General features: G+C 39.9%; 1 protein-coding gene across 3 annotated transcripts in view; it reads right to left on the bottom strand.

Annotated features, from left to right (window-relative positions):
- LOC102230201 (melanocortin receptor 5-like) overlaps nucleotides 1-21,856 on the bottom strand; it is a 31,207-nt gene extending 9,351 nt beyond the window's left edge. The window contains exons 1-4 of one of the 3 annotated variants that reach the window (XM_023331448.1): nucleotides 21,694-21,759; nucleotides 21,583-21,601; nucleotides 1,581-1,804; nucleotides 1,366-1,472 (exon numbers count right to left, since the gene is read on the bottom strand). In XM_023331448.1, the coding sequence (XP_023187216.1) occupies nucleotides 1,366-1,472; nucleotides 1,581-1,748 (275 nt within the window). In that variant the 5' untranslated portion in view covers nucleotides 1,749-1,804; nucleotides 21,583-21,601; nucleotides 21,694-21,759. Of the gene's footprint in view, nucleotides 1-1,365; nucleotides 1,473-1,580; nucleotides 1,805-7,653; nucleotides 7,700-21,582; nucleotides 21,602-21,693 lie in introns of those variants that run through there. The other 2 variants (XM_005803490.3, XM_023331447.1) reach the window with 2 other exon arrangements.
- Nucleotides 21,857-22,946: the final 1,090 nt, after the last annotated feature.

Here is a 22,946-nt window from a genome sequence, read left to right as displayed (position 1 = left end):
TGCTTTACATCATGAAAACACAAAGTCATGCAATATAGAATCAACAATTGAAAAATATATTTAGTCAAGTGCCATTGTTAAATTCTTAAAGCATTATGTTTCAAAAGGCTCTAAGTGTTTCTGCAGTTTTGCAACGTTCTGGAAGTTTGTTCCAGATTTGTGGTGCATAGAAGCTGAAAGCTGCTTCTTCATGTTTGGTTCCTGAGATTCTGAGAACTTCTCATAAAGAAGTGAAATCATCATTCGAAGCCTGATTGTTGTGTTTACTCAGCTTGTATTTGTCTGATACTAAAATGTGCTTGATGATTTGAAAAGCAGGGGAAAAACCCCCCAGAAGGAATCCATCAAGTTCCTGGTTAGAGCCTTGTAACTGTTGGAAACAGCAGTAATGCATTCATAAGGTTTTCTTTAAAACTAGTTGCTTCAGATCCTCGATGTATTTATTTTATATTTTCTTTGAAGAAAACAACAGCTGCATATTTTAATCCGCCCTGGAGAACAAAGTCAGATACTGCCTGACACCGTGCTCAAAACAACAAAGCGAAACAGAATGAACATTCAAAATGAACGCTAGTGATCCTTTAATCTGACTGTAGCAATGTAGGAGTTTCTGTTACTGTCAAAACAGGTCCTGCCTCCAGGTGAATAAGAATCGGAGCATCTTTGAATGTCAGTGGACATAAGATGACCAGATTCTTTGTTCTTAAGGGGAATGATGTGTTCAGAGTCAAGCTGCCTGCATATGAATGGAAATGCTTTCTAAAATACAAAGGACTCATGAAATGTGAGTCTGATCAAGACTAGAATTTAAAAGAATGGAGTAAACCCTGTCATGTAGTCTCTATAACATTAATAACTCCAACCTCAGTGAGACATGAGTTATTACATAATGTTATCAATTAAACTAAAAATTAGGCTAAAATGCCAAACCGGGCTGTGATTTGACATCTGTTTTCTTTATAACAATAACCTTTAATGCAAGGAGGTTTCTAGGTTCAGCATGAGAGGTTCTGTATAGTTGGAGAAGACTTCACCACACCCAAGAAACACAACTTATCGTCTTCTCCCGAAGAGTGCAGTCCAACAGAATTAAATTTAGAAAGGTCTTGGTGAAAACATTTAGAGAAAAGTGTAGTGGCAAGAGGACCAACAAAGAAGGTATTTATGCCCAACAAAAACACAACAGAGAAACCTAAATGCTGCAGGAAGTAGAAAAATTAAAAAGATTGGACCAAAGTTCTCTGATCTGTCTTTTTATTTGTTCTGGACACACACTGAGAATCTTTAGTCTGGACAGAAAGTGTTTTATAGTTTTTAAAACTTGTTTTGGTGCAAAAGTCAATAACATTAACAATAAATATTTACCTGCAGACAAAAAAGTACATGGGTGAGTGGAGGTTCTTGTTCTTCACTATTGCCGTGATGACCATGATGTTTTCCAGCAGTGAGATTATCCCCAGGATCAGAAACACCTGAGGAGAGAACACGCAGAAACAGGAAGTATGGGTAAAGAAATGCTAAGCCAGGTCAGGGGTCATCATGGGTTCACAGGGTCAACGTTCCCGGGTCCCGATACAAACCTCCACAGCAATGTGGACCTGCTCACAGGCAGCGGGTTTGAGGGTGGAGGCCTTGTCCTGCAGCAGCGGCGCGGTGGGGGTGTTGTTCTGGTGATGGTAGGAGAAGGTCCAGGTGGAGTTACCCAGCAGCTCCTCCTCCTGGTACGTCGACGTGTTCATCCTGTTCATCGCTGCTGAACTCTGAATAATTCCCACTCTATCTGCACACCATTTTTGGGACGGACCTGACACAGACAACAAATATCAAAATGAATGTCGTTTGATATTGATGCTTGTCGGATTCAGCTGTATTAATGTCACTGCCTCACATGTTAATCTTGAACAAACTGAATTCAAAGATCTGCCAAAGTGACTGAATGTAGCATCTCAGTTAGCATTCGTCCTAGCTTCAGAATAATATTTCTCGCTTGTGATTCTTGTTCATGTCTTGGTCAGTTTGGGAAATTTATTTTAGTTACAGTTGATACTGTATGAACTATCCTCTGAACAGCCCCCCACCCACCCCAGACCCTCCTTTATGCTCAGGCGTTGGAGCTTTTATCCTTCCACAGAAGGATTAGCAGTTCGCTCCCAGGTCTTTGTCATTGTCTATTAACGTAACAAAGTTGCATTTTTTATGTGATGGGTGGCATATTTTAATTCTCTTGGAGGAAATAGGATTGTCTTTGTCTTTCAATTTCTACTAAACCTCGGTGTTAAGACTTTAATCCTTAAAAACAATGACTTGTGTTTTAACATGTAAACAAACAACTTATTTCACCTCAGTAAGGCTTCAGATCTATTTGTACAGATCTGATATTAATCATTCAAGAGGTGAAGAAGTACAGTATGTTCATGCTTTTCTTTACTTAGACGTTTGTTATGTTATGCATGTTATATTTTATTTTTATTTTATCTTGTCTACAATTGCTACTCAGTGGTGGTTGTTGTGTGTCTTGTCTCTATGCTGCTGTAACTGCGAAATAATTTCCCTGCTGGGATGAATAAAGTAATTCTATTCTATTCTATTTACTTTATCAAAGTACGACAGAGTATTAAGGGAACGCTAAGAACACAAAGTAAAAATTACAAAAGTAAAGTCATAATATAATGAAAATAAACTCATACAAGAATAAAGTCATAATATTACAGCCATATTATGGTAACATTGTGATTCTATTCTGGTAATCATGACATTATTGTCATACTATTGATTTTATACTGAAACTTTATTTTTGTACGACTTTATTCTCATGATTATATGACTTTATTTCCATAATACTATGACTTCACTGGGCCGCAGCTCTCCTGGGCTCCAGGCTTGATCTGCGCTGTGGGACACGCTGGCAGTGTGGTTTAGGGTTGTTTGGTTTACTGCATCACACCCTGAGCCTCAAGGTTAACTGAGAGCAAAACTGAACATTGTGGCCTTTGAACCATCCCCACTGTGAAACATTGTTAGGGAAGTATGACGCTGGCGTAATGCAACTTTCAGCAAGAACAAGGAAGCTGATTAGATCTATGGGGAGCAAAATATAGGGCAATCCAAGGCAAAGAAAAACTGTTAGAAGGTGCAGAAGACTTGAAAGTGAGGTGGAGCTTCACGTTTCAGGACGACTCTACACATACAGCCGGATCCGATCTGCAGTGAAATGGATGTTTAGGTGTTAAAACGGCCCCGTCTAAATCAAGATGTGTCTTCAGAAATCTGTGGCAAGTGTTAAAAACTTGATGTTCACAGATACTCTTCATCCATTCTGACTGAATTCAAGTGACTTTACTAAGAAAACAGGATCAATTCGGTCCTGTGTTGTTATGAAGACAGTTTTGTAAACGAGATCTCTGACCTCAAGGAGTTTTATCCTGGTTACATGAAGGTTGAAGAAGAACTTTGGTCTATAGAAAAGCAAAGCTGCCAAAGCTTGTGGGGGCTGAAGCAAATACAAAACTGACTTTTCAAATTTGTATCTATATTTACAAAAGCGAACACAACATTTACTATTTAATCCATTTCATAAACTCCCACATCGAAGCTCGTGGTTGTAAAATGAGGGAATACAGGAAGACGCCGCAGAAATTACAATTTTGCCAGGCATCGCAGGCCTTGAGGCAACACTGTGTTCATCTGGGGATAAATGAAGCAGGACTAACATTCTTTTTGATATGTTGATCAGATAAAAAATGTGGAAAGAGAAATCACACAACACCTCTCACTGGGCCCCATAAAACGGCCCCCATGTTACGACCTCAGCCTCAGCTGACGAGGTGAAATGCAACGGACTTGAAAGAGTAGCTTTGAAACCTGCCTGTGGTCAAACGTTTTACAGCTCCTGATCTGAAAAAGGAATCCTTTCACCAATGTCATATGACATTTCTTGGGTTGTTTATATGTTTCACAGACATAATATACACTTCTATCTAATCCTTGTGATTCATCTGGGGCTTTTTCAGGGAGACTAAACAACACAGTAGGTAGGAATATATATTTTTTAGATCAACAGAGAAACTATCACGCAAAGACAATCTGAGCTGAGTCAACTTCAGTTAGATAAATAGCTGGTCAAATCAGCCTGGTCATGAACCAGGACGTCTGAAATACAGGGGGGTACATGGGGTAATTGTTGTTAACTGCAAACATGCAGACATGACCTGGTGGACCGGGCTGACAGTCAAACCTCTCTAAAAGTAGAGCAGAGGAGCACAGTGGTTAATTTTTAGACCTTTCCAGAGTTACATAAGATCGGCTTCACATGTAAGTATTGGCCGATCAACAATCTCCCAAAATGAAGGATATTATGGCCAGTTTATCGGCGTACCCCTAAAACAAACAAACAAAGCTCTTAGTCTGGTCCTAACACTCTGTCATAAGCAAGTGACTGAAGCTCACAGAAAAAGTCCAGGAAATAGACTAAGCCCACATAACCACTGGGTTTACTATGAATGCAAAATGTCCTGCACTTATATCTTCCGACAAGCTGAAATATAAGCAATACTGTTTCAAATTTTGCACAAAAAATGTTAAGAACCTTTTGAAAAAGAATAAGTTGAAGAAGCTGGCAAGTGGCCATTTACAATTTTAAAAAGTTTTTCTATGTTTAGTCTAAAAATATACATCCCAGTGAATCCTTTGCATTTTTCTCTTAAGAATCACCGAGCAGTCTGGATTACATGGTACTAACTGAATTAATAAACTGAACTTGGAAATTGTTTTAAGACTTCAAATCAAAGTTGTTGCAGCTCATTGCTTTAATCCGTCTTAATATTCAGGCCACAGAATGCTGCTGCCAGTGGTTTGTACAGATAAATAATGACACAATCTTACCTTTATCTTTAATTATGGCACGCATTTGCTGTGGCATTGTTTTGATAAGCTTCTGCAATGACACAACATTTATTTCCATCCAGCATTAATTCATTTTTAATTTAATTTTTTTTTTCTTTTTTTACTGACGATCAGAAAGTCCGACCACTGCGCAAATTCTATTTCAGCATATTTCCATATACTCAATATTCTCAGTCCAGGGTCCATGGGTGAGAATGATGACTCATCCTCCCTGTCAGCCTGATGAATCCTGGCATCGTCATCTGGCAATATGGCTGTGCCATGACTGAAGGAAACAATCTGTTGATGCGATACCCCGGTATGTATAGATTTGCACACTTTCTCAGCCTGTGTAAAGTTAGAAGTTGGCGTGAAAGTGTACACAAACTTTTGTACTGCTGTGAAAATGTGCGACAGCAACGCAAATGTTTTTTAGGTGATGTGATGGACCGAGTTAAAAACAGGAGGAGTCACAGGATATATTGGAAAAATAGTTATTTTTTATTTTTATTTTAATCCAAAGATTATAAATGACAAAAGATAAACTGAGCTCATAAAAGAGGTCAAAGAAACAAAACTGAACTCAGGCAAAAATAGGTAAACAAACTGGCTGCACAAACAAACATAACTGACCTACCAAAGAAATGACTCAGGGGTTTATACACTGGCTGATCAGACCTTTTAAGACACAATAGGGCATTCAAGCCTGCTGAGCCCTGGCCACCATCTATTGTCTGGCCACTCCAAGGCAGGTAAGTACCAGCAGGAAAACAAACAAAGAATTAATCTTAAGCATTAACTTTAAGTTGATATAAATACATATGTTAACTAAATGTGCGCTCTAACAAATAGAACAAATGTATCCAAATCAACTAATAAATGTTTTTATTCAAACTAAAGAGTTGTTGTGTTTGTATGAAAAAATAAATTGTGCATAAAAAGAGTTACCGACATCAGAGTGTGGCCATGGACTTGGCCATCCACAGGCGACAATAACAAACGCACCAAAACTCACCTAAACAAGCTGAAGTCTGATTCCACACAGCGATACGGATCCAGGATCCAACATTTTCTGTTGAAACTGAACCTCATTTGGCCTCATGAAATAACATAACACTCTTTAGAAGGTTATGGGAAAACCTCAATCGAATATAAGAGAGTACATTTTGTCAGTTTTTTCACATGTAGATGTGAATCTGCATCAGTCTGCGCACCTATGTGCATGAAATATGTCTAAATTTCTGTTCTCACAGACAGAGAAAATGGAGTCGGATCAGCAAATTAACTCCAATCAGGTCAGGTTTGATGATTAATAAGGTGGACAAAGTAGAGACAATCACACATGTGCATAAATAGCTGCATGAAAGTTTGTGTAATTGTGGAACGGTGGCAGCTGTGGCCTCCTCCACTGGCGTTGTCCTCCAGCGGGGGAGTGTGTGTTCACAGTTGATGTGACCTGGTGGCCTTGTGTGCCCTGAAAGGTGGCTTTTAAATAAAATCTGTTATTTGCAGCAGTAGAAACAGACTCACGTAGAGGCAGTTGCCATGGTTTTTCAGACAGGTAAGTGGGAGGTTTCAAGGTATTTATGGTCATTTGCTTATTCATTTAGGGGCAGATGCCCCCAATTCTCACCCAAGTCCAGATTCATAAAGGGAACACGTGCGGTGACATGTCTGCGTGCCGTTTTATATGTCTAAAGGTTTTTTTTGTGTGCCATGAATTTCCAAATTTCTCCCTGTCGCAAATTTTCAGGATGAAAACTGTGCACTGTTTTTCACACGAGGCCCCTGGTCATTCAGTATCTCCAGCCAGTCACCTGACCTCATGATGTTGGTGAACTTTGACCTTACTACTGCAGCAACCCCACATCTTAGTGCTGCCACCACAGGTGTTATACAGCAGACACTCGGCATGATGGGTGGGGTGCATAACTTTATCTGCCCTATTGCTCCCCCAGATAAACATCAACTCATCAGACCACATGACCTTCCGTCGCTCTAAGGAATCTTCATGCTACCCTGCAAACTGAAGCCTTTTTCATTGGTTAGCATCACCTACTACTGGTTTTCTTAAGGCTACACATCTGTTCAGTTCTGTTCCCGTCCCCTTCACACTGTGTGCGTGGAAATGCTCTGAGCTCCACTGTTGTTTTTCTTTCGTTTGATTCCACCAGATGTTAAAGCGATTAACAATCATAATCAATCAGGAATTTTTCACTGATAACATTTCTTCCTGAAAGACAACTGTTTCCCTCTTTACTTCCAGTTTTTAATGATGCAGTGGACAGTTCTTCATCAAATTTCAGTTTCAGCAATCTCCTTAGATGCTTTCTCTACTTGATGTCTTTGATTTGCACTGCTTTAACCCTTCCATGGCCAGGCAGTGCATGACCTCATGGTTGTTTAAGATATGAGAAGCTAGTTGGGGTTTTATAGTTTGCTACCAGCTGAAAGTCAACCAACCACTTGCCAATAATCAAACAGGATGATTAATTAAATCAGGTTGGTGACACTTCTTGTTTTTTTCAGTATAGTTGCACCACTTAAACCATGAAGTCATCATCCAAAAAAATGGAGGAAACATGAAATAATAACATGTAGTTGTGCCAAAACAGGATTCCATGAGGTGGTGCATTACACGTACTGGGGTAGATGTGGTTTTTATCACAAAGTATGATTTTTTATAACTCCAATACAAAAAGTGATTGAGCAAAAATGACATCCTTGAGAGAGTTCCCAGACGAAAACCACTTCTGGCCATTGCATACCTACCACAAACCATCCTGAGCTCAAATGAAGGTTTTAGGGTAGTCTAGTCAAAGTCAGGACTTAAATTCAATGCTCCCAAATCATCCAACGTGGCTGAATTGAAGCAATTCAGCAAAAAATGGGCTGGATTTCTTACACATGCTCTGCTTTGGAAGAACTGAACATTCATCACATCGGCTTGATGGTCTTTAATGCACCAAGAGTGGCACAACCAAATGTTATACTTTGACAAAAGTGTAGCACAAAAAAACCAAGCAAAATCCTCAGAACATACAGTATGTAGACTAATCCTTTATACTGCTCTGTAGTTTTGCTTTCTGTCCTCTGAAGCCCCAGTTTTGGACTGGAAATTTTCTCGTCTCAGAAGAACTTTTCGCTGCCTCCATTTTCGATGATTGTTGCTGGAAAGCTTCTTTTGAGTCCCCGCTCTATCATCTGCTTCAAACACTTTCAGCAGACTTGCCATGTTGACAGTCTAATCTTTGCCCACATCCTTAAGGTGTTAGATTGGATTCAGATCTGATGACTGGAAAAGCCCACGGCATCTCTGAACTCTAAGCTGTGGCCAAGAAGAAAGACAACGAGTCAGCTGCTGTATTCAGGTGGGTCGTAAAAGTAAAGCTTTTATTAAGCGGCATTAAGAGTTTCTAAATATCTGGGAGGAATAATCCCCACCACAAACAGTAGTCTGAGCTGTGCAGGAAGGAGAAGCCAGTTTACAGATTTAAGCAGAGCCACCTGCTGTTATTTGTGCTTTATGGCCCAAAGGTGTAATTTGTTTTTGGATGCTTGTCTCTTCTTCAAAGTTGTCAGTTATCCGTCTTTAACAGACGTTTTCAAAGCTGCTGCATCTGATTTGCAGAAATAAATATGTAATCTTGTATTTCAGAATGCGCCAACAAATCCACATCAACATCTAAACGCTGGTATTTATCTAATCTACTTCCAGAGTTCTTTCATCTCTCATTGATTTTCTTCCACTACGCCTACATTATAATGCATAAATCCTGACCTTGATAGGATAATTTGTACCTGAATCACATGAACTGGAACTTTCTAAATAATGAAGTTTAATTTGCGTCAGAGGTATCCCAGTGGAAGCTTCTCCAAACTTCCAGCACAGAGAAAAGCAACATCCAGCATACATAATACAGGAGTTAAAACATTTCACACCAAAGGACGCCCAAAGTAGTTAAGGCGACTCTGCCACCGAGGGGCCGATTAGGGCCCCTGGTTAAGCTATGGGCATGGATGATGCAACCGGTTCTGGAAGCAAAACCTTTCATTACTGAGACAAAGAGAGCCATAGTTAATTCTTTTAGCATATTAACTATGTCCAACTGCAGCTAAAATAAAAACAGATGAAGGTTATTTCCCTCTTTTTAAATCATAAACAGTGTTTTTTTTTTTCCTTTGGAAAATCCTCAACAGTCATTATCACATGACTGATTAGCGCCTGCAGGCAATTTGACGAAGCAAATGTGTTTTCGATCTAAATGTGTTCCCCTGCACAAACATTTAAATACACCAATAGCTCGTCCCAAATATAGATTCACACCCATGGAAGGACTCTTGGTCTCCAGTAGATTTCAAAGCCTTTACATATTTATAATGTATGGAAGCTGAGGAGACGCTAGCATGGCCCACAGTGACTCATTAATATCAGAGAGAAGCCTGGAGGAGCTCTGATGCAGCTCAAGGCAGACATGCATTATGAAAACATTTCATTCAGTCGTAGGTGGCAGCCATCTGCACTCCCTGCCGAGGTGTGCTTATGGACGGATGTTCTGCTTCCTGCTGCTGTGACTTGACTCACTTGTTGCCAGTGTGGCCATGCGAACTCACAGACAAAGAACACACAAAGGGCCACTGTGGAGACATAAAGATGCTAAGCCTTTATTAGGGGAAAATTGAGCTCTCAGCTGTCATCACTGCCAAGATAGCACCTTGGCAGGTGTCTGTAAAATTACAGGCATTGTTGTTGCCTGTAATCTTGAAAACATGCTACCCATTGTTATACCACAGTTATTTTCACCCCCAGCAAAGTTAGATTTGAACATTTTTTTTTTGGATCTACAACTGACTGGACTTTAAGAGAGAGTCTGTAAAGGGAAAAATATAAAGAAGCCTTCCATTCTCAAAGACTCATCACCAAAGACAAATCATCAGGATGCCAATGGAAGCATGCACAAATCTGCTCAGCAGTTATAAGACAGGTTTAATTGCTGCAATGCCAGTCAATAAAAAATGTTTCCTCACAGACCGTCATGTTAAACTACACAACCAGACTTCAGACTACTCGGATCCTCTTCCATCGGAGTAAAAATGATGCCATACAGTAATGTTAAAGTCAGGAGGAATTTTGCTGAATGAATTCTGCCGCACTCATATAACGAATGTCCCACAAATATACTCCGCTGCTGCAAAATCATTGTAACATAAATACTTCAGGAAAAACCCGATTGGAAGATTTTTTTAGATCCCAGGCTATGCTATGCAGAAGCTTTCCTCAAGTCAGCATGCCGGATGCTTGAAGTTGGAACCAAAAGTGACTTACTGGTTTAACCAATAATTACCTCACTGCTGGAGGAAACTCACAGAGCATTTAAATGTCATAACTAAATGACCAGACGATCCTGTAACATGCCAATAAGACAAGACTGTAGCATCAAGGTAAATGTAACATGTCCCACCCTAATCTCTGAAACGTCCACAACCATGAACCAAGTAGATTGAATTTGCAGTATTTATTGGCTGCTGCTGCCCACAAATAACTAAAATCTGCAAATATTTGAGACCTCTCCCATAGTTAGCACAACGAATACTTAAATATACACCAATATGTACAGTGGAAACTGTCATGACACCGCTGCAGAAACAGATATCTACTGTTAGTAAGAAACTAACAGTAGGTTAGATCTCTGTTCTTGAAGGTACAGTCAATTAGCGCCAAGGGAGCAAAAATAATAAAAAAAAAAACTATGATCAAGTAGTATTGTGTCAAATTGTGTCAAGTCGTTATCCACAGAAAAGTCTGTGAATAGGTTGTTGTTGCTTATTTATTTCCAACAGGACAATGCACAATACAGAATATGCCACAATTAGCTATGGTTCATGTCAGTGAATCCATGAATACTGAACCACAAAAAGGCAGAGGTTCACTGTATACACACATACAGTCACACACACACACACACACACACGCACACGCACACACACACACACACACACACACACACACACACACACACACACACACGCACGCACACACACACACACACACACACACACCCACCCACAACACTATTCAGAGCAGGATTTCACAGAGCGAGACACATAAACATGTGGCAATACTTGTTATTCCACAGAATCGTCTTCGTTGTGTTGAATGAAGGGCATGTTTGATTGACCCCAGAACATCACACATCCATCACTACTGCTCCTCACATGATAGCAAGTGGAGCTGAGGTCTAAGTAAACCTCTGTAATGAACCGAAGGTTCAGGGAGAGAAAATCTAACCATTATCCATCTGAGTACTGTTTGTTTTTTCCTCTGCATTCTGTGCCAGCCTGTTAAAAAGAAACTTAATATACAAGGCTGGCATTGTTTGTTAATCAATTTTGCTTTTCTGAACTTACTTGCTGGGAATAACATAACGCTTTCAGCGTTGTCTGATGAAGGCTTCATCAGACAGCATATTAAGAAAAAGAGACATTATGTACTGCAGCAAAACAGCGTCTTCGCCCACACATGGAAATTTTAGGTTATTGTGATTAAAGCAGCTTAATGGATTGCATGATCAGACATTCAAATTCTAAGTCTATTTTCAGGTCAACGCATCAGTTCAAAATGAATGTGGCAAATAGTATAATAAAAAAATACAAAAGAAGCTCATCTCAAGTTGCATGTCCTTTGAAGTGTTCCACATTATTCATTCAGAGATCTGGTCAGCAGAGATTACATCATAAACGTCATTAAGTGCGATCGGAGGGAAATGCTTTTCTCATCAACACAGCAACCTGCACACACACACACACACACACTGTCTGAATGTGTTATATGAGTGAAACTGACATGAGCTTAGATGGATCAGAGTTCCACAGCAAACAAACGTCATCAAACAGAGCTAAACTTAGCGTTTCCAAAAATAGACTGATGCAACGCCTGTATTGTGTCCCAGATTAATCATTTAAAAATTTACCTGAATGTAAACATCTGTTTGAAAAGAATAGCTGAACTAATCAAAGTTCACATTGACAATTGTTTTTTGTTTGTTCGTTTGTTTTATTTACCAAAGTGACACTTAAAAAAGTTCATGTACTCCTTGAGTTATTTTATACAGACTCATCAAGCGTTTGAATCCCATTTAGCAGTTTCACAGGCACTTTGTGAGATAAAAGTGAGTAACTTTGCCAGATAAGTGCCTGCTGTTTATAGGAGGGCAGAGATCCTATTTATTGATAAAATGCATACTTTTATCACAGTTTTATCGGTTGTATTGTTTTGCTATGTTACTTCTATGTTATTTATATCAGAAAGCACCAGCACCCTGCTGTTGATCATAGGTGTTGACACACCAGTAAAAGAAACAGACACACCCCAGATCCGTTTCTACTCTGATGCACTGTCTGACCCAGCTGGTACGGCAAGATCAAACGCAAACCTGGAGCGACTGATTGAAAGAAACTGGCCTGAACTTGATTAACCAAGTTAATCAATCAAGATTAATAGACTGGAACTAGTCGAGACTGATGACTGATGAAATGATGACAAATTACAGGATTAATGTGCGATCACAAGATGCCAAAACCTACAAGACTGTCATGTGACCTGTAGCACTCTATGGTGCGGGGCAACAAAAAAAACACTAACAAATCATCAGCACAGTGGAAATGAAGCGACTCAGGAGGTCGCTTCTCTGACTGACCAGATTCAACCACAGCAGGAATGATGAGAACTTGAGACAAAGACTTAAGGTTGACCCAATTACTGCCAAGAAGACAGAAACCCAGCTTCAGTGGCACGGCCACACCATGTTTGTGGAAAATAAAGCACTATGCCTCTAATCTGGCAGAAAAATACAAGTGGTGGACCTAGCCTTAAGAGATACTAGCATCAGGCCAAAGGTAAAGGTAATTTTATTTATACAGCACATTTTCAGCAACAAGGCAATACAAAGTGCTTGTGGCCAAGTGGAGCCATGTCATAGAGCCTGGATAAATGGCAACAATGTGAAGAAAGAAGTCAATATTCATATCAGACATCCACATTCCTAAACATGTTTAAAGAACACAATCCAATTCTCAAAGGTTCGTATCCTGAAAGTTTTAGGTGCATCCTTATTAAACTTAGCTGAATGAAAAGAGTTAACTTTTTTCATGAACTTTGGCTGAAACCTGTAAGTAACCTGTTTATGTTTGCACATCGAGCAGATCACCACCACTGGGGACTGACTTGGACTATGCATCTGCTTCTGCCGATGCATAGAAGCAGATGAGTTAAACCAGTGGTTCCCAAAGATTTTCTGGGCCCCCAAAAAAGAAAAAGAAAAATCAACTGGGCACACACAGTGGTGCAGTTGGTAGCACTGTTGCCTTGCAGCAAGAAGGTCCTGGGTTCGATTCCCGGCCTGGGGTCTTTCTGCAAGGAGTTTGCATGTTCTTCCTGGGCATGCGTGGGTTCTCTCCGGGTACTCCGGCTTCCACAGTCCAAAAACATGACTGTCTCTCTAAATTCTCCCAGGTGTGTGTGTGCATGGTTGTTTGTCCTGTATGTCTCTGTGTTGCCCTGCGACAGACTGGCGACCTGTCCAGGGTGACCCCTGCCTCTCGCCCGGAACGTAGCTGGTAATAGGCACCAGCAACCCTCCTGACCCCACTAGGGACAAAGGGTGAACAGAAAATGGATGGATGGATGGATGGTACACACATTGTTCAACCAGACATAAACCTATGTTTACACATATTTTGTTTTCAAACTCCACTGAAGTTTATTTCACACTTCAGGTTGCAACAAAACACACTATAAACCATCTTTACAGTGAAACACTTTTGTGTAACTGTTTTTTATTTTTTTATTCATCCATACTGCCCCCCCTACCCCCGCAATGGCTATGTTAAACTATGTTAACTTAAGATTAATGATGATTTTTCAGCAACCTAGATTAATGATACACAATGATGTGTTTGAAAATAGTAGTATATGAGAGTGACTGCCACAAGTTTTCTTCTACCAGCAACAGTGGCAGAAAAATAAATAAAGATTTTAATTTAATTCCATGACAGGGAGCCAAAAAAAAAATCGCAATTTTTCATCCAGACAGAATGAAGGCATGGAGTGAGAAAAAGTTCTGTTAGTGGGAGGAAGTAACTCAAGAGGTAATCAATGATACGTAGCTAGCATTAAGGAAACAGGATAACCTCAGTTTGCCATTCTGACAGAGGAGGAGGTACCTGCAGGAGTTATTTGATGTAATCTTAAGAGATTTGCCAAACTTCTCTCTTCTAATATAAAATATTCTGCATGCACAGGAGATGTTAATATTACACAGGCACTTGCTCCTGTCTGAGTTTAAGGACGTTTTGGCCATTAGTTGCCATGCCTGCTGAATTACAACAGATAGACTCGCTGCTGGTTATTATCCCACCAGGAGCGTGTGAGCAAAAATGTCTCATTAACAGGCTGAGCTAGCATCAGCTGTTCACACTGTGGAACAGATTGCACCCAGCTGAGAACATCTTATTTTTAAAGGTGCGACCTCCTACTCAAAACTTTGATTTCCGAGCATTTTAATAGCTTATCTTAGGCTGGGAGATGGTGAGAGCAGGTCCATATACTAGACCTGCTCATGGGTCCATATACTTTGGACCTACTGTGGACCTAGCACCCACACAGGCTAGCTTGTGTGGGTGCTAGTTAGCTGAACCTGCACATTCATACATGGAATAAAACAAAATATTATTATCATTTAACAACCTGGATAGAAAGATACAGAACTTCAGCCAACACGAGAATAGGTTTTCATGGAATATATTTTCCAGCAAAGAATAACTTTTAGTACTACTGGTCAAAGTTTGCACAACAGCAGTCATGAACGTTCGGCCTTACCACTAAATTAATAGAGGTTCTAGTGAATCATTCTAGTGCTTTAAACAATTATCACTTCACATCTGCACTGTTAGTTTATGATGTGTCTCCATAACATTTCCAAGCAAAATCTGTCAATTTAAATCAATCAAAAGGGACACGGACATTATTAAAACAATCTCAGGTATGCTGCTAAATAAGAACATAATCAGTAACCTGTAAGATATGAGGTGGCAGCTGTTGTGGCGCAGTGACTGAGTGGATTACAGCTACTATCATATCATCATTGCTACAGTAAGGCAGACAGTAGATGGCGATTTAATTGTAAAGAAGACGTTGATGATCTTATAACCTGGAACGTTCGCACAAACTAACACTGGAGTATTAATGCTTTGTTTCCAATCCAATTGACTCGTTTGGCTCTGCTGGGTCAGTTTACCTCTCTGTCAATTCAGAATTACATTTTGAACACATGCATTATGATTTTATCCCCTCCCTTTTCTTTTCTTACCTATAAACAAAAAATGTATACATCATTACATTAATTACTGTATGTAAGGTACATACAGTCAGTAGCTATGCTACTGTTGATTAACCATTGGTGATAAAGGCTCTCAAAAATGTTTAAATCTCACATAAAATGTTTAAATTGACTACTATTGTCTAAAGACTGTTTAAGTTCTGCTACGAGTTCACCAGTCCAACACACACACACACCCATGCCTGCACATGCCCACACACTCACTTTAAATGTCATGTTTTGTACTTGAAGGGTTCCAGAGTGCCTGGAGAGAACATGCAGAAAAACCCCAGGTTGGGATTTGAACCGACAACCTTCTTACTTCAAAGCAACCAGCTGTACCGCTGTGCGGCCCCCGTTGCTTTTCAGATAGACTTTAATAAATTCTCCAATTCCTGAGTAAGTGCTTGACTTTATCCGCTACTCAAGATTTTATACACCGGAGGTTGGGAAGCATTTATTTCATCAGACATGGGAACTATTTTTACTTTTAGAGGTGCTAGAGGATTCATTTGTGCGTGAAGAATTTCTGACACCCCTTCATGTGCCTTTTTCAGAGAAGTGCAGAGCAGCTGTAAGGCTTGAGCTAGGTTAGACGGCTGAGTTAATTAGATTGTAGTAGTTTTCACTGTCATTATGTTTAGTGAGTTCTAAGTACAGCTGTAACCCACTAATATATAAAGCTATTGTCTCACAGGTACAGATGTCCAGTATGTATGAGGTTAACTGGTTATGATTTACAACTGATTAGTAGACAGATTAAAAGTGAGCTGAGTGAATATGTTTAGTCTTTTTTTATATATTTTAAACACATTAAGACTCCAATCTGCTCCACAGCTCTGATCAAGGCTCTGCTTTCCCTGAGCAGCCAAGGGTTTGCGCTTATAGATGTTACGTAATGGACACCAATGATATGTAAAGTTGGTACTAAAAATACACAGAAATATGAAAATGGACTAATATGTAGTAAAAAAGCTCAATTAAACATGAGCAACAGGCTCACAATTTTGTGAGTCACTGATGAATCTGTGCTGATTTTTTTTTTCTCTGGTTTTTAGATTTATTTTTCTTTAACAAAAAAAATATGCTTGACTTTATATTATCTTTAGTGTGTATTCATGCTCTCAACATGCACTTGTTAGTTTTCTCCGCTTTGATACAGCAGTGGAGGTAGACCAAAGGTGGAGCTGGTTCTGCAACGGGTTCATTAAAAAAAGTTCCAACTGATTCTGGTTCTTATCCCTCCACTGATCAGGTGACACAATTTACAAAACATGAAGGAACCCTGAGCTCAGAGCACCCTGCTGTTATGTTTTTATTGCCGTCACATAACTGCATTTCCTTTCATGAGACCAGCAGCGAATCCTGGAAACTTTGAGCTGTTTGTTGTCAAAGTGGCTCCAAAATGGCCTGTGGGAGAAAAAATTGGCGCTTTTTCTGTGATGTTTTCTTTTTCCACCAGAAAATGTTGTGCGTGATGTGACCAAAACTGCAAAGGTGACCAACGCTTTGATATGTTGGAGTCCGTCAAAAACAATTTTACTCCAAATTCTTCTGGGATGAAACTGGATTTTGTGATACAAGATCTCGCGATATTAAAACATCACAATATTTCTCATTGAGGTAAATGTTATCTCAACTACACTAAAATCATTTGTTTGGGGGAATTGTGGATTTCTAGTTGGAACTATAAATTCAACAGAGTGACTGACACAGAAAATCTATAAGTACTCATGATGCAAAAAGAGGCAGAAAGCATCGCTATGACAACCACTGAATAGATGTCAGTGGTACCACACTGACATCTGCACAACAATCAGTTGTGCTGCACAACAATCAGAGCCCACTCTATCAGTAGTAACTGGGAAATGTGGTACAGCAGACCATCCACTGTCAGAGAACCGCTCTAAGGTCTGAAGAGATGAAAACAAATCAGAAAAAGAAAGATCAGGTTGTTGAATTGTCAGAATCTTTCAAATTCACAGCAAAGGTCTTTTTGAAGAATTTTTTTTAAGGTTTTATTGGCTCTAGTGGTCTTTATTTGATAGTTAATTCACAGGAAAGTGGGTAATGAGAGAAGGGAAGACATGCAGCAAAGGTCGCCAGGCCAGGAATCAAACCTGCAACAGCCACATCGAGGACTAAAGCCTCCATATGTGGGTTGTGCTTAACTCCTGCGCCACCACAGCACATCCCTGAAGCATAAATTTGATCTTTGAACTTTTCTTGGAAGTAATATTAAAATCTTATCACGTCTCGTTCTCATGAAATCAGCATCGTGTCTCGTCTCATTTTGAGACCTTTCTTTCTTTCTATCTACTGTATCTACCTTTTAATATTTATTTCCTTTATTTTCACTACAGCAGACGACACAACAGACAGCGGCTCTGTTGTGGCGGATCGGGTCGCCGGTCGGCCCGATCCGCCACACTGAGACCTCAATCTGCAGCGTATCTCATGATGTGACTGAATCCAATGACATGGGAACAGAGCGCAGTCAGAGGTGCTTTTTAAAGGTTGCCAGGGATACACTATCAAAAACACACTGCTTGTTAGGTGGTGTGTCTTTTTTTCTCTTTATCTCTCTTCTGAATGTTCCACCCAGAATAACGCCGGTATCACCATTCCAGCTCTGACTCGTAGTTTGGAGCTGCAGGATGTCTCAACCTAATTGTCTGGTGGTGATCGCTGCCAGCAGATTTGCATGGAAGAAATTTTCATATTAATAACAAGGTAGCTGACAGAACCTTGCAGCAAAATTATACCATTGCGACATGTTGTGATGTGTGGTTTCAAGTCAGTCTGTACCTTTATGCCTTCAGGGTTCAACACCTTTAGATCACATCTGCTGCAGAGGAGCTGCTTTGGTGACTTTTGCTGTCAAATCACCGCAGATTTTTTAGTCCAGTTTAAAGTTAGAGCTGGTTATTTAAGGATAAATAAAAAAATTTTAAAGATGCCTTTCAGCTACATGCTGTATAATCTTTTTGTCACTTATCATATATTTTATGCTTCAAGTATCTATATTTGCAGGGAAATTAAACCAAATTTTCTTTATTAGATGCAGAACAAGAACTCAGTAGGATCACATGTATCCTTTACATGTGATACATGAAAAGGAATATTAATCCTTTATGAAACAGAAATGGAAAACATAAACAGCGGTGGTTGCTATGAGCCACACCGAGCCTGTTCTGCTCAACATTTATTTACTGTATTTATACATTGAACAAAAGTTCAGCATATCAAAGAAAAAAATTCATTCTATTCTGAGGACCTACTATACGTATTGTTCTTTTCTCAATCTACATGCCTTATTGTGCATTCACACATAGAAAAAGGTTTTATGAGTCAAATTGTGCCTAAAATAATCTGTACGTTGCAGATCAGCTCAGATCTCATCACCAGCGGCAGCAGAATTGTCTCCACATGCAGATATATTCAATAAACACTCTTTTCAGAGCGCTTGTTCCATCTTTGATGGAATGTCACCCTTGATGAGGCATATAACACATCAAACGATGCCACTGCAGGTGAACAGGCTCAGATTTGTCCTCTCTGATATTAAGACAGATAAATAAACTGGACTGTTGGTTTAGCTGTTCCTGCTCTGCGATGCTTTCATTATCAGTACGTATTTTACATTTGTGAGCAAGTAAAGCAAGAATATTAGAACGCTAAAGGAGTTGTCTGATTTGTGTTCCAACATGTCGGCGTGCACACGCAGAACACTGATGAGTTTTTAAAATTGCACAGAGCTCCCACGTGTAACACCAGCAGCAGAAGGAGCCAATAGGTGCTGCAGATACGCAGCTGATGATTGCCAACGCATGCAACTGTCGGTTAAAACATCAACCAATTAAGACATGTCTCCTTTGATTCACATTTTATGCTACAGACTTAGTTTTTAGTCTTCTATTCATTTTTGTAGGACATCTACCATCACTACGCCATAATGACAATAACAGATTATTAGAAAGACGTTCAGAGAAATATTGGGAAGGTGATTTCTACTCTGTTGTGCTTGTCAGCTGTGAGATATAATATACAGAACAAAATTTACCTCAACAACCTCCAATGATGTTTCAGGAAACAAAATGTTGCCATTTGGTTTGAACTAAGCAAACAGGTATGAGTCTCCTATTGGATAATTACTACTAAATATCTTCCACCTGGCAATCATAGTAATGTCATTGAGTAGCTTCTCATTTCCCAGACATCCACAGGATGTGTGTTTCCATGTGGAAACACACATCCTGTGGTTGGTGAAAGATGTTAGGCTGTTTAAGAAAGGTCAAATTATTATAAAAGAGATAAACCACCTAAAATTGAGTTGAGAACTGTAGAAATGTATTATTCAAACCTGGAAAGAAAATGGGAAACTATCATCCTTGAGGGAGAAATGTGGTTGGAAAAAACCCCCAGAATGGTCACGATTGGTGAGAACTTAAATGTTTGATGACATCAAATTGCAGAAAAACAACAGTAGGTCTCAAGGCGATGTTAAAGTAAGAGTATTTCCACATGCACAGTGTGAAGGGACCTCAGCAAATAGGGACTGAACAGCTGTGAATCCACAAGAAAACCACTAATCAGTGAGGCTAACTGGAGGAATAGGTTTCAGTTTGGAAGGGACCGTGAAGAGTGGACCCTAGAGCCATGGAAGGAGGTCATGTGTTCTGATGAGTCCAGATTTATCCTCTTCCAGAGTGATGGGAGCATCAGGGTGAGTAGAGAGGAAGACTGTCTGCGGTGTAACACCTGCGCTGGCAGCGCTGTGATGTGGACTGCTGCAGTTCAGGTCAAAGTTCAGCAACATCATGAGGTCAGCTGACTGGCTGGAGATACTGAATGACCAGGTTATTCTATCCATGGATTGCTTCTACCCCGAAAACACAGGGATAACCGGACATGACAATGCTGGGATTCATCGAGCTGAAATAGTGCAACAGTGGTTCAGGGAGGATGAGGCGTTATTGACATGGATTGGCCACCAGAGTTCAAGCTGATCGCTGAGAATCATTGGGATGTTCTGGAGAACATGGCAATGATTCAGTGTTGTACTGGATAGAAATCCATGTAAATAAATCCTGTGTCTTTGCAGACGCTGATCGGAACAATGCCAAGGAAAATTCAAAGATAAATGCGGTACAGCAAAATACTGTACCGCAACTGTTCCCAACCCTTCGCTCTCTGCCTATTTCCTGTCTAATCTACTGCAAATAAAGGCCGTTAGTGCTAGAAAAACCTTTTTAAAAAAAGATCTTTGGCTCTTGGTTCCTGCTGAGAGCTGCTCTCCTTCTGCTCCTGTCACATTATACCAGTAAAATAATCCAGCTGTTCTTTTAAAACCACTTCTCTCCGTTGCCTCACTGTAGAGTTTCAATAGAACAGCAGTCCCTCTGCAGATCACTCACCCAACAAGCATTCAGCAGAGATGAGCCGGTCATAATGTAAAGCAGACAATGGAGCTAAAAGACGGACATGGTTTTGGTGTGAGAGGTTTTTAAAACCCTGAGGGGAGCTGGCTGCCAAGCTGCTGCTGCTCCTTCACTCCCCATTTAGCCTGATCCTTCACAAAAAGATGATGTTTTCTTCACAGAGAGACAGATTCTGCACAACAGAATTGAATTTGTGAGCTCTTGATGACTCTAATTGCCTACCCTTTTTCAACAATTATTACCAGAGTTTTTGGATTTTGCACTATGCAGCTCTTCCAAATAAATGCCACCAGCTGTGAGGACACGTGTGTACTTTTCTTGGCAACACTCTGCCCGAGACACAAGCAACTCTGACGGTAGCTATAGGAACTTGAGCTGATGCAGATCTGACTGATCAGCTCTGCGTCTCTGGATCCACAGGATGTAGTAGAGCAGCTGCATCTCACCGCCTCATCATCCCTAACGTTTAGCGACAAACCCTCAGCACATACAGGATAAGTGCATGGGGAAGTCATTTCCCTCACAGGCATAAACAAACTGCACATAGTGGGAAGTTAACTCACTAAGTTGGGAATGATTCAAATTAAAATCTCTTTTGCAACTTGTGCAGAGGTGCTGACTCTGCTCAATGTAGAGTTTGGAAAATAGGTTGTTAAGCTTTCCATCCATAATAAATGTCAAAAAATAGAATAATGTTTATGAAATCAGATAGCTGTCCTGAATGCAAAAAGTGGAAAAATAAATCTAAAAATATGCAGAGACAATAATAAATAATAAAAATGCCTAATAATAATAATACCAATTATTATTATTATTATTATTATTATTTTTATTATTATTATTCCTAATATATATATGTTTATGTGCAGGTGTCTGCCTCTTACCTGCATTTTTTTGTGACAGCTTAAAAGGAAAAGTACATTTCATTCAGCAGAAGTGATGGGAGCAGGAGTAGCATTTCATAAATGAAGAGACAGACATAAGGAATGACTCACCGCTAACCGGAGCTGTTACACAAATCCTCCCTCCAAGTGGCTCTGAAGGACTGAGGAGCATAAAACGGGTGAATTTATGAGTCGCGTCAGTGGCGATGCTGAGCTGTGTGAGAGAGTGAGGAGAGAAAGGGAAAGAGAGAGAGAGAGGAAGAAGAACTCCCTTCCCTGCCCTGACTGTGTTGAATACGACGCACAGCCACAGCGAGGAATTTTTAGCCGCCTTTCTCTCACTGGGGAGCGAAGGGAGCAGCAGCCAGACGCTTCCTCTGCAAGAAATGCAGTCGCTTCAAAGCTCCAACAGACAGCTGGGGGTTTTGTCACAACTTCTTGTAGCATATGTTCACAGCTGTTACTTCCAAATGACTAGTAAAGGAAAAGTCTCTGTCAGCGTGTGATGGTGGCTAAATGGCATCACAGCAGTTCAGCACATTCTGATAGATTTCATTCACCAACAACTGAAACTTGTATACACTCATTGCCAGAAAAGCCAGCCACCATAGCAAACTTTGCTGGACGATAAATGATCATATTAGTGTTTCAAAACCATTTTCAAGTAATAAATAAAGAGCAAATAAACAAATAATGCAAGAACACATTCTGATCAGTAAACTTTAAATGGTAATGAACATTTAACAATTTAAATTTAAACAAATAAACAACAGTGCAACAACAACAAATAAAATGAATTATGAAGTCTCTGTAAACACAATTGTCCTTCAAACAGAGGGTTAGTTGAGACCAAGGGTTAACCCTAACCCTAACCCTAACCCTATAAAACAGAGAGAGAACATAGAAAAACGATAAATCATGCAAATGAAAATTATTGAGATTGTTTTTAATTTATCATGTGATTAATTGATTTATTTGTTACACATATAACAAAGTGATATGTTTAAACTGGATGATTATCTGGCTAATAAAAGAAATATGTTTTGAAAATAAATACATTATCTAAAATGAATTTAGAAAGTTAAAAGAGAAATGTGGCCCTTCAGATGTTGTGTACGGTGTTTGGCCTCAGTGCTGCTCAGAGCCTGTAGGCTGATGGAGCTTCAATGACTCTGTTCAGCTGATCTCTATACTTCACTTGGTACTTTTGACGATGTGGGCTGGTATTCTTTGCCTCTCCACTCTTCATCCCCTCTGAACCTGCGATTTCCAAATAAAATGCAAAACACGCTTTTGAAGTTGCCAGCAGACGGGCCCCCGTGTTCTGCATGCGCCTGCCTGGTGACTGGAACTACAGCTCTACA

This window comes from Xiphophorus maculatus, chromosome 3 (assembly GCF_002775205.1).
Source record: "Xiphophorus maculatus strain JP 163 A chromosome 3, X_maculatus-5.0-male, whole genome shotgun sequence".
NCBI lineage: Eukaryota > Metazoa > Chordata > Actinopteri > Cyprinodontiformes > Poeciliidae > Xiphophorus > Xiphophorus maculatus.
Note: the sequence above shows the minus strand (reverse complement) of the source record. Positions and strands in the feature narration are given on the sequence as shown.